At 40.1% G+C, this 13,560-nt stretch overlaps 1 protein-coding gene and 2 long non-coding RNA genes across 3 annotated transcripts; 2 read left to right on the top strand and 1 right to left on the bottom strand.

The window, feature by feature from the left end:
* The first annotated feature begins 49 nt into the window (after positions 1 to 49).
* Positions 50 to 2,484, top strand: LOC145232728 (uncharacterized). The gene is made up of 2 exons (XR_013860927.1): positions 50 to 179; positions 1,065 to 2,484. It is a non-coding gene; the product is annotated as an uncharacterized LOC145232728 (long non-coding RNA).
* A 917-nt stretch (positions 2,485 to 3,401) lies between these two features.
* Positions 3,402 to 6,347, top strand: LOC145232903 (uncharacterized). Its single transcript, XR_013860948.1, has 4 exons — positions 3,402 to 3,498; positions 3,750 to 3,824; positions 4,989 to 5,115; positions 5,493 to 6,347. It is a non-coding gene; the product is annotated as an uncharacterized LOC145232903 (long non-coding RNA).
* A 3,731-nt stretch (positions 6,348 to 10,078) lies between these two features.
* LOC145233153 (uncharacterized) lies at positions 10,079 to 13,063 on the bottom strand. Its single transcript, XM_080097823.1, has 5 exons — positions 12,847 to 13,063; positions 12,529 to 12,577; positions 11,778 to 12,392; positions 11,214 to 11,370; positions 10,079 to 10,538 (listed from the first exon to the last, which is right to left on the bottom strand). The coding sequence occupies exons 1-5, from the start codon at positions 12,946 to 12,948 to the stop codon at positions 10,274 to 10,276; spliced, it is 1,188 nt and encodes a 395-aa protein (XP_079953949.1). The 5' UTR covers positions 12,949 to 13,063; the 3' UTR covers positions 10,079 to 10,273.
* Positions 13,064 to 13,560: the final 497 nt, after the last annotated feature.

Below are 13,560 nucleotides of genomic sequence, written 5' to 3'. Positions count from 1 at the left end.
TGTGTTTTCGAATGCAACCATCTACTAAACGCGCCACGTTTAAAGTTGACACGCTTGGCCAAGTGCGACAACGTCACGACCAATCAGAGACGAGTTCGAATGCACTTCCAGGTCGTTCCGTCCATTGTAAAGTCATTTGGTTTGCGGGGATCATGGCTGGAAGGTCGCTCTGTTACAAGGTAAGTTACAACTATTTCTAGACTACGAACGTTTTAGTCTGTTGTAATCGAAAGCTGGGTTCACGCTGTTGAGTTATTAATCGTCAAGACTATGTTACAACAATGATATCAGTAAAACAACAACATTTGTAAGAGTATGTTTCCAAGTTTCAATGATTCTTACATCAGTTGAACATATTTGTTATTGCATGCAACAAACTGTGATGTACACTTTAGTACAAGTCCTAAGTTATAAACTAAATCTGAATTGCTGATGTTGTGAAGCACTTAATTAGTGATGGGACGATACCAGGTTTTGAAGCGAGTACCGATACCGAGTACGAGTACCACATGTATATACCTTCGATACCGAGTACGATTACCGAGTACTTAAGTGCAGTGTTGTACTTAGTTGTATATCACCTGCTAATTTATCTGCCATGGTCGGCGTACAGGCGTGCACACACACATGCAGAAAAAAGTAATCTCCATACGATAGTGAAAAAAATACGTAACCTGGCGGAACTTTTTCCCAAATTTGTACTGTCCGAAGCATATATTGGCACAAAGTTTTCAGTGTTCCTATAGTGTAAATCGGCCTTCGGTACTCGCACGTTGGTATCGAAAACTGAGACAAAATATTTCGATACCGAGTACGAGTATCGATACCACTGAAATCGTTCGATACCATCGATACCGAGTACCGGGTACCCGTCCCATCACTACACTTAATGCACAAACCATCTTTACACGCAAGGCGTAAGGGTTCTGCCTAAAGCAAAACACGGGGATTTTAATCAGCGCCGATGCAGAATCGCACAAACCTTTACTTTTTGCCTGTAGGAACTTGTTCTTTAATGGCAGCATTCTAGTTTGCTGCACTATTTCATTTTAACTTTTTTGCAGGTTCACTATCTCGCATCTTATCGACATCCATATCTTCGTTCTTCAACCAACGTTTTTCAACTTCAAATATGTCCTTGTATGTAAGAATAGGAGTCTGTCGTGGGTCAACCGGGATTGCGAAACTGTTAGGCCTAACTTAGGTTAACTGGCGCTAGGGCTGAGTGACTTATTCTTTGTCCGGGGAGGACCCGTAAAAGGAAGTCTTCCTCGGTCAAAGAAGAGTCCAAGTCTATAGGAGTGCTTCTATGTCAGCAAGTTGGCGCTAGGGCTATAACTAGAGTGGCACTCTTTAACTAAGGGTAGGCTAGGTAACATAGGTGGGGTACGTTTGGGATTCGCGCGCCACTTAGGGACTTTAGCTTAGATCGTTTTTTTAGCTAGGTGTGGCGCGTTGTTAAATGGCTTTAGCTAAAATAAGCTGCGCTTAGAAACACGGCCTGGGCATGGCCTCCACCGCATTGCATTGGCCGCGGTGTAGACGATATCGAGTAGGGACACCGCTATTTCCAATGAAGGTCCAGGCTCGTGGACCAGAGGAGACCGGCTTTGCATATAGCCCGAAAAGTTTCGTGATCCACCCTGGTAGGGCGCAAACTATTGTTAACTTTTTTTCCCCCAGCCCTGCGTTTGCGTAAAACATTTGGGTCCTTTAGGGGGGACTCGGAGGGCAGGGGGCAGTGACTCGCTGTTGTTGAGTTATACGCCTTAAACGTCACTGCTCCCTTTCAAACAAACGGTTGCGCCTGTATTAACAGTAAAATTAGGGCTTTGTGGTTTTCGGGTTTTGACCAGTTTAGTATGCATGCTTGTGAGTCCAGTTCAAAGTTTTACCAAGAAGAGACTGAGAATTGGATATCAAGCATGTAATGTTAAAACTCCTAATAATCGTGATAAATCTGTATAATGAATCAATTCATGCAATAGCAAACCAGATGCGCTGATGCCCCTAATTCCCATTTCACTGGTCAAGCCCTTTATTTTACTCGTGGACTTAGGCTAACTTATAACTTCAGTTTCGTATTCCTGCTTGACCCGGTCATTCAGTCATTATGGGGCAGTGACAATTTGGATGGTTGTAAAACACGACAGACTCGCCTTCTACTTTTCTAGGCTAATTTGCGACGGTTGTATTCAGGGCAGTTAGTTCAGGCAAGCTTGTGTACTTTTACGTCGGCCGCGCAGGGACGATGGCGGTTCCAATGTTTTTTCAGAAACATTTTTCGATGCACGAAGTATTTTAACACCAGTTACGTGCGAGAGATCAACAAAGATTTCATCCACCGATTGCTTGCTCTTATGTTTTGAGCTTTCGTTTTCCCTCTTTCATCAACGAAAATGTGTGCGAGTTCACTATTTCTATCCTTTTATTTCCAATTAGTAAGACCAGTTCTTGGGGGGTGTTGTGCATTTTTACATCAGCCGAACAGGTTCCTCTTATTATTGTATGTTTGTTTATTTTTCGTTGCTCTAACCATGCGAACCGCCATCGTCTAGTTTTACAATTTGAAGAATTAACAGTTAGAACAGAAGTCTTTGCAGTTTTCAAATTTCCATTTGTCTTGGCTTGATTATGCTGTTGTGTTTTAGGTAAGCAAAATGTAATGTATCTTAAAAAAAGAGCATTTAAAATAACACTAATTGTTTTTTTCAGGATTGGATTTCAAATATTGCTGACTAAATGGTTTGAAATATAAAAAATGAGATTCCACAAAAGCTTAAGGTATTTTGAAATACATAACAAGTTGTTACTTTTTTACAGGTTTAACCAATTTGTTTCTATTTTACAGAAGTTTTTTTGCAGGTTTAACAAAATTGTATATTTGTTACAGAAGTATTTTTTGCAGGTTTAACAGAATTTTTTATCTTTTACAGAAGTATTTTTTGCAGATTTAACGAATTTGTTTCTATTTTGCAGAAGTTTTTTCGGCAGGTTTAACAAAATTGTATATTTGTTACAGAAGTATTTTTTGCAGGTTTAACAGAATTTTTTATCTTTTACAGAAGTATTTTTTGCAGGTTTAACCGATTTGTTTCTATTTTGCCGAAGTATTTTTTGCAGGTTTAACAGAATTGTTTATCTTCTACAGAAGTATTTTTTGCAGGTTTAACAAATTTGTTTATCTTTTGCAGAAGTGTTTTTCCAGGTTTAACAATGCATTTTCTGTTTTGCAGGCCTTCTGTCTTAATATTTAACCTTTATTAGTAAAATTAACCTAATGAGCATTTTGTAACATTTTACTAAAAAGTCGTGGTTTTAAATTATGCACGTAGCGAACTTAAACATTTCACTAACCTCTCTTTTCAGGTTTAACAAATGTGTTTTTCTTTTCCAGCGTTTTTCATCTTTTCTTAGTAAACCAAAATTTGATAAAAATAAACACATTTTAACAGATTGAAGTTAATTTGGGACCCAAGTTTTCAAAAGCATACTTCGGTAAGTGACGTCGCAATTATAATTGTTCTAATCCAAAGCATTGTTTTTTACCCTAGTATATTTTTGAACGCATTGAGCATATACAAAATATTTACATTCTGTTAAACATTCACCACAGTGAACGCATGTTGCACCTGAAATCACGAATAACACACCATTACCGATTTACGTAATCAGGCTACTTATATCTTAAAACCATCTTGCATATTCCCTGTAAGCTGTATACAAGTTGTAAATCTATTTTGTTTTAGATATCCTGGCTGACCTATTTGTCCATTCAGCAGCATCGACAGCATCGAAGGAGATCTTGTTCACGAAGTTTGAAGGTAAATTGTTTCCACTGAAGAGTAACACTTGTGCATGTATTTAACTACATGTTTCTAACCATGGTCTTGGGGTTTTGTAAAATTAAGTGAGTGGTACTTTAGCCATTGTTTTCAATGTGTTTTAAAACCTTTTTATCGGGACGTCCATTTTTCAAACGAACGCAAAATGTTCAAACCTAAATTGAACTAACCGCCCTCGCAATGTATGGGGATCTGTATCATGGGGTAGTAAGAGATTTTATAACAGGGGTCTCCAACTCAACGGTTGCCCGGGCCAATTTTCAAATTTTCTAGAGGCCGCGGGCCACATGCAGTCTTACATTTCAAATGTTCCTAAAGACCTTGATACTGCACGCTACCAATCATAGAAAAATATGTGGTTACGTTAATGTGGAATTAACACTCCACGCCAGATGTTTCTAAACTACATAGTTCATGGTCCCTTAGTGGCTAACGGCGTTATTTTCGTTGACCTCCAAGAGCTCATCTTACTTGCGTGTTCATTATTGCTTTTTTATTTCATAAAAATCAACAAAGAAAGCAATTGTTTGCGCATAATGCCATATCTCAGTTTTGTCTGTAATGTCACAAACTGCTCTTAGATCATTGATATGCGTAACAAATTGATAATATTTAGGTAAAATAAATCGTAAAGCTGTAGTGGTCAAATATTAAATTACTTTTAGCAGCTTAGGCTGTTTAATTGGTTTTAGCTTTGAATTCATCGTGGATCGCGGAAAATTACGAAACGTCTGTTATGTAAATGAAATGGTTTGGAAACCACTGGCCTATAGGCATCTGAAAAAGTCAATGCGGCCAACATAAGTGTCAACAAAATGTTGGTTGGCCTTCATGAACTTAAAAGTTCCTTATCCCTAAGCTAAACAAAAATAGTGGACACAAAAAACTTAACGGATTTTAACTTTACGCTTTGATGATAAAAATAAGATTGCATTATTTCATCACAATAATAATAATGTATCACAAAGGTTTCTGAAATACTTGAAGGGTGATCAAAACAAACACATCCTTTAAATTTTACAAGATATTAATTTTTTTTTCATTTGCTAATTACGCCGCGGGCCACGGAAAATTGCCTATGTGGTCCGCGGGCCGCGTGTTGGAGACCCCTGTTTTAAAACATACTTTCATTTATGTTTTCAGGCACCCACACACAGCGTACACAGCGAACCACTTTGCAACGCCAACGAAAACGTTCTGCCCAACAACGCTATCAACATGGAGAGCTACGACCGTGTTCAACACAACTGTTGAATTTACAAGAGACCAGGTACAGATTTCTTGTATTATTTATGTGTCGTATGGATATGCATTGATTTGCGCCCCCCTGTGCATTTTGTTATAGTAGAACCATTATTATAAATGCATCGTGCCAATAAATGATAAGCTGCAGACAGTGCACACTGTTTCGACCTATAAGTTAATATCAGTGGCGCTGGTGACAGATTGGCCGGCTAAAAAGCGATGCCTCACCTATTCTGTGCGATGCCGTAACTATTATTAGTCTGCGAAAACGTGAACATACGTTAAAACTACAAAGCTAAGTTATGCCACGTAGTGCATCAAGATCTGTATCATACAGAGATTGAGATTCTAACATATAATTTGATTCTTTTTTACGCACCTACACACAACACATTCACCCAGCCACCGATCTCATGGTGACGTCATCTGTGACGTAATTCGGTGACCTTTCACTGTCATCATCATCCTCCCTTCCGACTTTGACGTCATCATCAGATGTTTGGAAAAGTCTAATCTACACAAGAATGCATACAATAGACCCGTTACTGTTTGACGTGTACGTCACTGTGACGTAGGAGGCATGACGTCATACCTATCTTACAGGGACAACGTTTCCCCCGAGAACAGAAACAGTAGCTTTTCGAAAAAATAAGCAACGATGCTGCTCTCGTTGCTGACGCGTTCGCAAAACGCATACCTGGTATAAAGTCGCGACAACTGAAGTTATTTTGAAATTATTCTTGATTCGATAACTGAATTGCTTTGTTTGTTTATTGTTGTGACATTGTTTGCAAGATTACCAAGTTTTAACGTAAGTGACCTACTTATTTTGTTTTTATATTTTTTTTAATTGTTCTTGCCACTGCTGTTACCAACATCTCTTCCAACAATGTTTATGACATTGGTTCTTAACTTTTTTGGTGTAGTTTTCCACTAAATTTGATCACCTCGTTCGAATTTCCATTCTGATGTTGTGCGCCGTATCAACAACCAATGTAGTGTTCGTCCCTACTGTGTAGTCAGATTTTCGAACTTTTTCTTCCGTTTGTGTTTTACCAAATGGGCAGCCTATAGTATTTGCTACCTACGCCAGTTACAAGTGTATTTGTAATAGAGAGTTTTGTTTATTTGGCATCGGGACTCTGTTTTTGTGATTACTTTCACGTAAATTTGCAGTTTTATTTCATCCAACTGTTAAAAGTTTGAACCTTTGGTGAATATATCTGAAAATATAAATACATTGTTTGTTGAAGTTTATTGCTTAGGTAATGCACTTATATGCCAAATACACTTTGGTATAGCTACTATAACCCCGTAACACAGTTCGGACATGAATGGAATTTACCGATAGGTAGCGCAACGAGCTTAGTTATTAAGCTAGCTGGCGGTGTGGGGTCCGCTAAAACTTTAATATTGGTAGTTTTAGGACAGCCACTGCGTCAAACATGATTTAGTGCAGCTAATAACAGAGTCTCTTATTTGAAGACAAGATTTAAACCAATAGTAGATGGCACAATAAGCACAGTTATTAAATAATTTGTGGGCAAGGTTTAAAGTTAGAACTTTAGGAACACTTAAAAATACACTGGTTTGTAACTAACATCCTAACTTAGTTCAAGACGAGATGTAAACACCCCAGGAGGTGGCGCAATGAGCACAGTAATTAAACAAGCGCAGTGATTCTTTGGCTGGGGAGTGAAGGGTACGTAGCCATCAAAAGGATGTATATTCCTCAATTATACAGTTCTTTGTATTCTGCATTTGAGCTGTTCAGTGCAGAGTTGCAAGCGGGCCCGAAATCTGAGCCCGAACCCGACCCGAACCCGACCCGAACCCGACCCGAACCCGACCCGAACCCGAAAGCACAAGCCCGAAACCCGGCCCGAACCCGAAACGTTTTTGAGAATCCCGTTTAGGCCCGGAATTTTAATTGACAGGCCTATCCACGAAAGCCTTGCAACAAAAGGTGAGAAAGAAAAAAGGAAAAGACAACAAACACCATGAACAATAGTAGACAATGGCGTAAACAATACGTTTGAAAGTAGGGTGAGCATGAGGTCAAAGCCACAGACTGTTACTTACCTGAGTGACTTTATTTAAAAAAATGGCGGTCACGAAACGCAAAGCCAGGTCCGTTTTAAGCCCGTTTTCTCACAAATACCTAAGCCCGAACCCGGCACGAAAATCCCGACCCGACTTGCAAGTCTGGTTCAGTGGAACATAAAAAACTACCGTACATTATACCTAGACACAGTTTTTTTTTTAAGGTTTGGTTTGGGTGACCGCTAAGTAGTTTTAAGAGACCGCAAGTGTTTCATTTAAATACCAAAAAATGGCCAAATCCAAGTTTTGGGAAAACGCTGGAGAAAGACCGAAACGGTCCCCCAAAACACCGTAAAAAAAACACTGCCTAGACATAAAATAAAGCAAGCTGGAACTGTTTTAAATCAAGGTATTGAAAATTATTTGATCGGTTGCTGCCTCCTACCGAACCACCAAACCGGTTTAAACCGATAAGCTGCAGACAGTTTTACGGTTTAAACCGGTTTCTCAACTCGAAAATTTTGACCCGATTTTTGTAAAAACCTAAGGTTATAGCCTTTCCGTTTTTTCGATTGTTGGGGGTCAAAAATTCGAAGAAACATCCGGTTTTGGGTGGGTTTTCGTCGGCATATTCCAGTTTCAAACTGGTTCAGACCGGTTTCTTCCTCCTACTGAACATCCAAACCGGTTTAAACCGGATTCTAAACTCGAAAATTTTGACTCGATTTTTGAAAAAAACCCAAGGCTATAGCTTTTCCGTTTTTTCGATTGTTGGGGTCAAAAATTCGAAGAAAAATCCGGTTTTGAGTGGGTTTTCGCCGGAATATTCCAATTTCAAACTGGTTTAGGCCGGTTTCTGCCTCCTACCGAACTTCCAAACCGGTTTAAACCGGAATCGAAAACCCAAAATTTTGACCCGATTTTCGAAAAAAACCTAAGGTAAATAGCCTTTCCGTTTTACGGAGAATTGAGGCTCAAAAATTCGAAGAAAAATCCGGTTTTGGGTGGGTTTTCGCCGTAATATTCCAGTTTCAAACTGGTTCTGGCCGGTTTTAGCCTCTTACCGAACCTCCAAACCGGTTTAAACCGGAATCGAAAACCAAAAATTTTGACTCGATTTTCGAAACAACCCTAAGGCTATATCCTTTCCGTTTTTTCGAGTTTTGAGGCTCAAAAAATCGAAGAAAAAAACGGTTTTCGGTGAGTTTTTGCCGGAATATTCCAGTTTCAAACTGGTTCTGGCCGGTTTTAGCCTCCTACCGAACCTCCAAACCGGTTTAAACCGGAATCGAAAACCAAAAATTTTGACTCGATTTTCGAAAAATACCTAAGGCTATATCCTTTCCGTTTTTTCGAGTTTTGAAGCTCAAAAATCGAAGAAAAATCCGGGTTTCGGTGGGTTTTCGCCGGAATATTCCAGTTTCAAACTGGTTCTGGCCGGTGTTAAACCTCCAAACCGGTTTAAACCGGAATCGAAAACCAAAAATTTTGATCAAATTTTCGAAAACACCCTAAGGCTATAGCCTTTCCGTTTTTTCGAGTTTAAGCCTCAAAAAATCGAAGAAAAATCCGGTTTTCGGTGGGTTTTCGCCGGAATATTCCAGTTTCAAACTGGTTCTGGTCGGTTTTAGCCTCCTACCGAACCTCCAAACCGGTTTAAACCGGAATCGAAAACTAACAATTTTGACCCGATTTTCGAAAAAAACCTAAGAATATAGCCTTTCCGTTTTATCGAGTTTGAGGCTCAAAAAATCGAAGAAAAATCCAGTTTTCGGTGGGTTTTCGCCGGAATATTCCAGTTTCAAACTGGTTCTGGCCGGTTTTAGCCTCCTACCGAACCTCCAAACCGGTTTAAACCGGTTTGAACCGGAATCGAAAACCAAAAATTTTGACTCGATTTTCGAAAAAAACCAAAGGAGTTTGAGGTTCAAAAAATCGAAGAAAAATCCGGTTTTCGGTGGGTTTTCCTAAGGCTATAGCCTTTCCGTTTTTTCGAGTTTGAGGTTCAAAAAATCGAAGAAAAATCCGGTTTTCGGTGAGTTTTTGCCGGAATATTCCAGTTTAAAACTGGTTCTGGCCGGTTTTAGCCTCCTACAGAACCTCCAAACCGGTTTAAACCGGAATCGAAAACCAAAAATTTTGACCCGATTTTCGAAAAAAGCCTGCGCTATACCCTATCCGTTTTTTCGATTGTTGGGGGTCAAAAATTCGAAGAAAAATCCGGTTTTCGGTGGGTTTTCGCCGGAATATTCCAGTTTCAAACTGGTTTAGACCGGTTTCTTCCTCCTACCGAACCTCCAAACCGGTTTAAACCGGATTCTAAACAAGAAAATTTTCACCCGATTTTTGAAAAAACTCTTAATCTATAGCCTTTCCGTTTTTTCGATTGTTGGGGGTCAAAAATTCGAAGAAAAATCCGGTTTTGGGTGGGTTTTCGCCGGAATATTCCAGTTTCAAACTGGTTTAGGCCGGTTTCTGCCTCCTACCGAACCTCCAAACCGGTTTAAACCGGATTCTAAACAAGAAAATTTTGACTCGATTTTCGAAAAAAGCCTGCGCTATACCCTATCCGTTTTTACGAATGTTGGGGGTAAAAAAATGGAAGAAAAATCCGGTTTTGGGTTTGTTTTCGCCGGAATATTCTAGTTTCAAACTGGTTTAGGCCGGTTCCTGCCTCCTACCGAACCTCCAAAGCGGTTTGTAAACGCGGAAATTTTTACCCGATTTTTGAAAAACCGTAAGGCTAGAATCCATTTAAAATGGTCGATTTTTTTTCTGCGTTCACAATTTCCTTAGCGACTAGGTATCAACAAAAACTACTTTGCTGCATCCTTGTTTTTTGACACTACTGAACAAACGGCCAAGCTGCTGGAATCTTTCTTTCTGTTTGGTGGATATACTATGGTGGCCGTTGGTGGAATAAGATCGTTTAATGCAAACATCAATAGCGAAATTTCCGTTGCCTTGTATTATAGGTCAGATTTAGCAACCAAAAAATGTTTATTACAAGTCGGGCAGTTTAAAACCCATCACTACTATATACAAATTTACCTTTTTACAAAATTCTCTAACGTTCAACACTCAAGTTAGCAACATGCTAAGTTACTGCGGGTCCAATTAAAATAACGCCTTGAATCCGATCACAAATCAAGAATTTTTCGCTCGCATATAAACGAACAGAGCTTTCTATGTCCACTACATGGTCCTTCGCCCCATTTTCCACCCCTAACCAGGCCGCAGTCTTGCAAAAAGGCCCTGCCAGGCAGTTTTGGGCCCCAGTTGGTCCAATGGTCGTCAACAGCTTCCCCATCCACCCATAACCATTCGCCTTCTTCCGCAAGATCTGTCATACCAACCCATACGCAGTGATGCCGAGCCGGGGCAATAAACGTATGCCACAAGTACCTGGAAGAGAAGTATTGTTAAGAACCAAAACTGATCAAATTTTTTGAGGTTATGTTACCTGACAATAACTTTAAAGCCTACATAGGCTAGTAACGGCCGACTAACTCTGAATGGCACAAATGAAGTCCTATACGCTTAATCTTGGTTCCATTGACTATAAGTTCGCTTAATTTCGATTGTAGTTTGCTTCGCTTGGTGAAAGAACACATAGGGACACAATTACACCGAAAAATTCATCAAGTCGGAAATTGCTGCGCAACTTTAAAACGTTTGGAAGCACAAAATAGTGGAGGGCACAGTTGGTGGATCATGACTGACTTAACTCGTTGCGACTACAATGTATATATAATTGTTGCGAAATTCACGTAATAGATTACGCAACAACAATAACTAAGATATGAACTTCTTTCATGCCATGTTTCTGTTTGTTCAGTTCATAGGGCGGGACTACAACCCGTATTAAATAAAGGTTGCTCTGTTGAGTCGAAAAGTGTTTAGTACGTGTGTATGCCCATGGGTTGCACACATTTGTAATGAGAAGTATATGACTGTAGACAATATCTACTATCTGACAAAAGGCTTCGACGATATACTATACCGTAATGAAGCGCGCATGCACAAACAGTTTAAACATGTACATTTGTTATTTGCAAAATTAATTGATTACGTGTTTACCTGAATATGTCGGGATTTCGGATGCCAATATGAGCCAAGTCCGCTCCTCTGTGCTTACAGTATCTTCTTGAACGGACGAAAGCATTACTTGTAAAGGCGTTTCTCGAAAGGAAATACTGGTAGCCGTTGGGTGCGTTGTACCAACCAGACATCAAATCTGGACGCAAAAATGCAAATAATTGAGGCAGGAACTTGGCCGAATGGTCCGGTGCGCCTGACGCACATACAGACATAAAAACTCTTGGTCGCGGTTCAAAACCGGGTGAAAAAATACAATGATTTGTGGCGCTTGACTTATAAACACAGGAATGAAAACCCTGACTGTGGTTTGCACTCGAAAAAGAGTCGTTGGTTCGAACCCCATGACAATTATAAGAAATGGACTGCAGGGCGTTGGCTGGTAATGTGGTGCATGACATTTCAATAATGAAAATACCGTGATTGGGTTTCTATAACCGGGAGCGACCTAGACATCAAGCTCGTGAAAATAAGCATTAAATTAAGTAGCCTACTTGTCAGGCAGTAAGATACATCTAGCTGGTTCTTTACAAACAAATACCTTACTTGTTAGTTTTGTCTTGAGTCTTGTAATGCTTGCAAGTACGGTTTCAATGTGTTTGCTGTTCTCTTCTCCGCGGCTTACGATTGTCTTAAAAACAGCTGATTCATTTCCCAAAGTTATCAGCTGTCTAATTTGATCCACGTGATCGCTACTGGCCAATCGCGGCGGCTCTTGTTGCCGCTTTAGGGACCGTCGCAAAGTCGTGTTAAACTTTCGCAGTATCTGGACAAAGCTTTCACATTTCGACTCCACAACACCTAGACGGGTTCCTTGTGACGTCAGAGCGCTGTTGGTGACGTTTAGCACCCTCGCAGCGTTGGTTATGGCACCTGTGTTCTGCTGAGACAAATTCACGGCCCGGTCGGCGGCCAGAGTAGCCAAAAACGCTCGTTGTTCATTGGCATTGATGTTGTTCTTGGCTACTTGCATATTCATGCCTATCTCGTTGATGAAGAAAAGCATCGAATTAAACTCATCCACCCAACTGTCCATCTGTTCCCGCACGGCCGAATTTTTGCAGGTGAGCTCGTGTATGTGCCGTGAGGTGGCGCCCTCGTGAGTTGTGGTGTCATAAGATGCAAGCGCATCATCACTGCAGTCTGTCAAGTCACCGACCGCTGTAGAAAGACGTTTTATTTTTACTTGAGCTAAACCGTTTAGTTTCGTTTTGGACAATTTAAAAGTATCTCTTCAAATAGCGTGTGTTGAAGAATTCTAAGAATGTTAAGTTCACAAAAAAAAACCTTTACTGACCCCGTTTGCCAAGTCTATGCTCATTCACGGTGTGTTTATGCCAAGCGTTCTGTAAAACACAAAGTGCATTAAAATATAATTGAAATGCAAACACAATTAAGTAAGCTGCAGACTGTGCAGCTGGTGACAAGACATTGACCGCATTTGCTAGTTTGGCCACACTATGAAGCTCCAGTTAGTTAAAAGTAAAAGGCTGAAAAGCCATGCCTCACCAAATCTGTTCGATGCCACCGATGGCACCGTTAACTATTATAATCCATGCATATACACAATTGCAACTCAAGCTATAAGTACATATTACACCAAAAGTTTCCTTACCGTTTGCGACAAAACAGAATAGACACAGGACAAAGAAACAAAAAGGGACACTGTGCTGAGGAAAACCAATCCATAAATCAGTTTTCTTTCTCTAGCGTCCATTGCTCTTCCGACAGAGATGTTTTCAGCAAAAGAAACTGCTGGAAATGTAAGTGCTGAAAGTTTCGTCACGCTTTGTTGTTTTCTGGTGCGCCTAAACCATGACGGTTCCAGTTGATGCGTTTTGAGGAACGTGACGCAAACTGGTGAGTGAAAAAAGGAAAGCAAAAAACATCTAGTGGAAAAAATAATTTCGTTTTTCAACACGGATGCGCCATATTCATAGTAAGCAATACAATTGTTTATGAATTTGGCCAGGAACTTGGCCGTTCAGTTTGACATGACCCATTTTCAGACAAAAAATGATCGGGTTACGTCCTCGAGAGCGTCCGAGGTTCGAACACCGTGCAAAAAAGTTTGGTTTGATCTCGGAGCAAATTCCCGATGGGTTTTGTTGTGAGAATTATGCTATTTCGTGCTAAAAAAATACATTTGTTACTTTGCACTGTTATGTAGTAACTGTTCACTTATTAGTTTCTACTTCATCTGAAACAGATTTTTCGTGATGAATTTTTCTCACCCTACTTCTTTTCCCGTCTTTTCCCTCCCTTGCAAGTTGAACACCTATCTATAGATTGGATAGAAACCACTCCGCACGCCCAAGACACACCATAA

This window comes from Phallusia mammillata, chromosome 6, assembly GCF_965637545.1.
Source record: "Phallusia mammillata chromosome 6, kaPhaMamm4.hap1.1, whole genome shotgun sequence".
NCBI classification, from domain to species: Eukaryota; Metazoa; Chordata; class Ascidiacea; order Phlebobranchia; family Ascidiidae; genus Phallusia; species Phallusia mammillata.
This window is presented reverse-complemented; position numbering and strand designations above follow the sequence as displayed.

Coding starts and splice junctions, on each gene's coding strand:
- LOC145233153 (XM_080097823.1), bottom strand. CDS start 12,948: ATGGACGCTAGAGAAAGAAAACTGATTTATGGATTGGTTTTCCTCAGC. Junction 12,393..12,528: donor GCATAGACTTGGCAAACGGG/GTCAGTAAAGGT, acceptor GTCTTTCTACAG/CGGTCGGTGACTTGACAGAC. Junction 11,371..11,777: donor ACTCAAGACAAAACTAACAA/GTAAGGTATTTG, acceptor TTTTGCGTCCAG/ATTTGATGTCTGGTTGGTAC.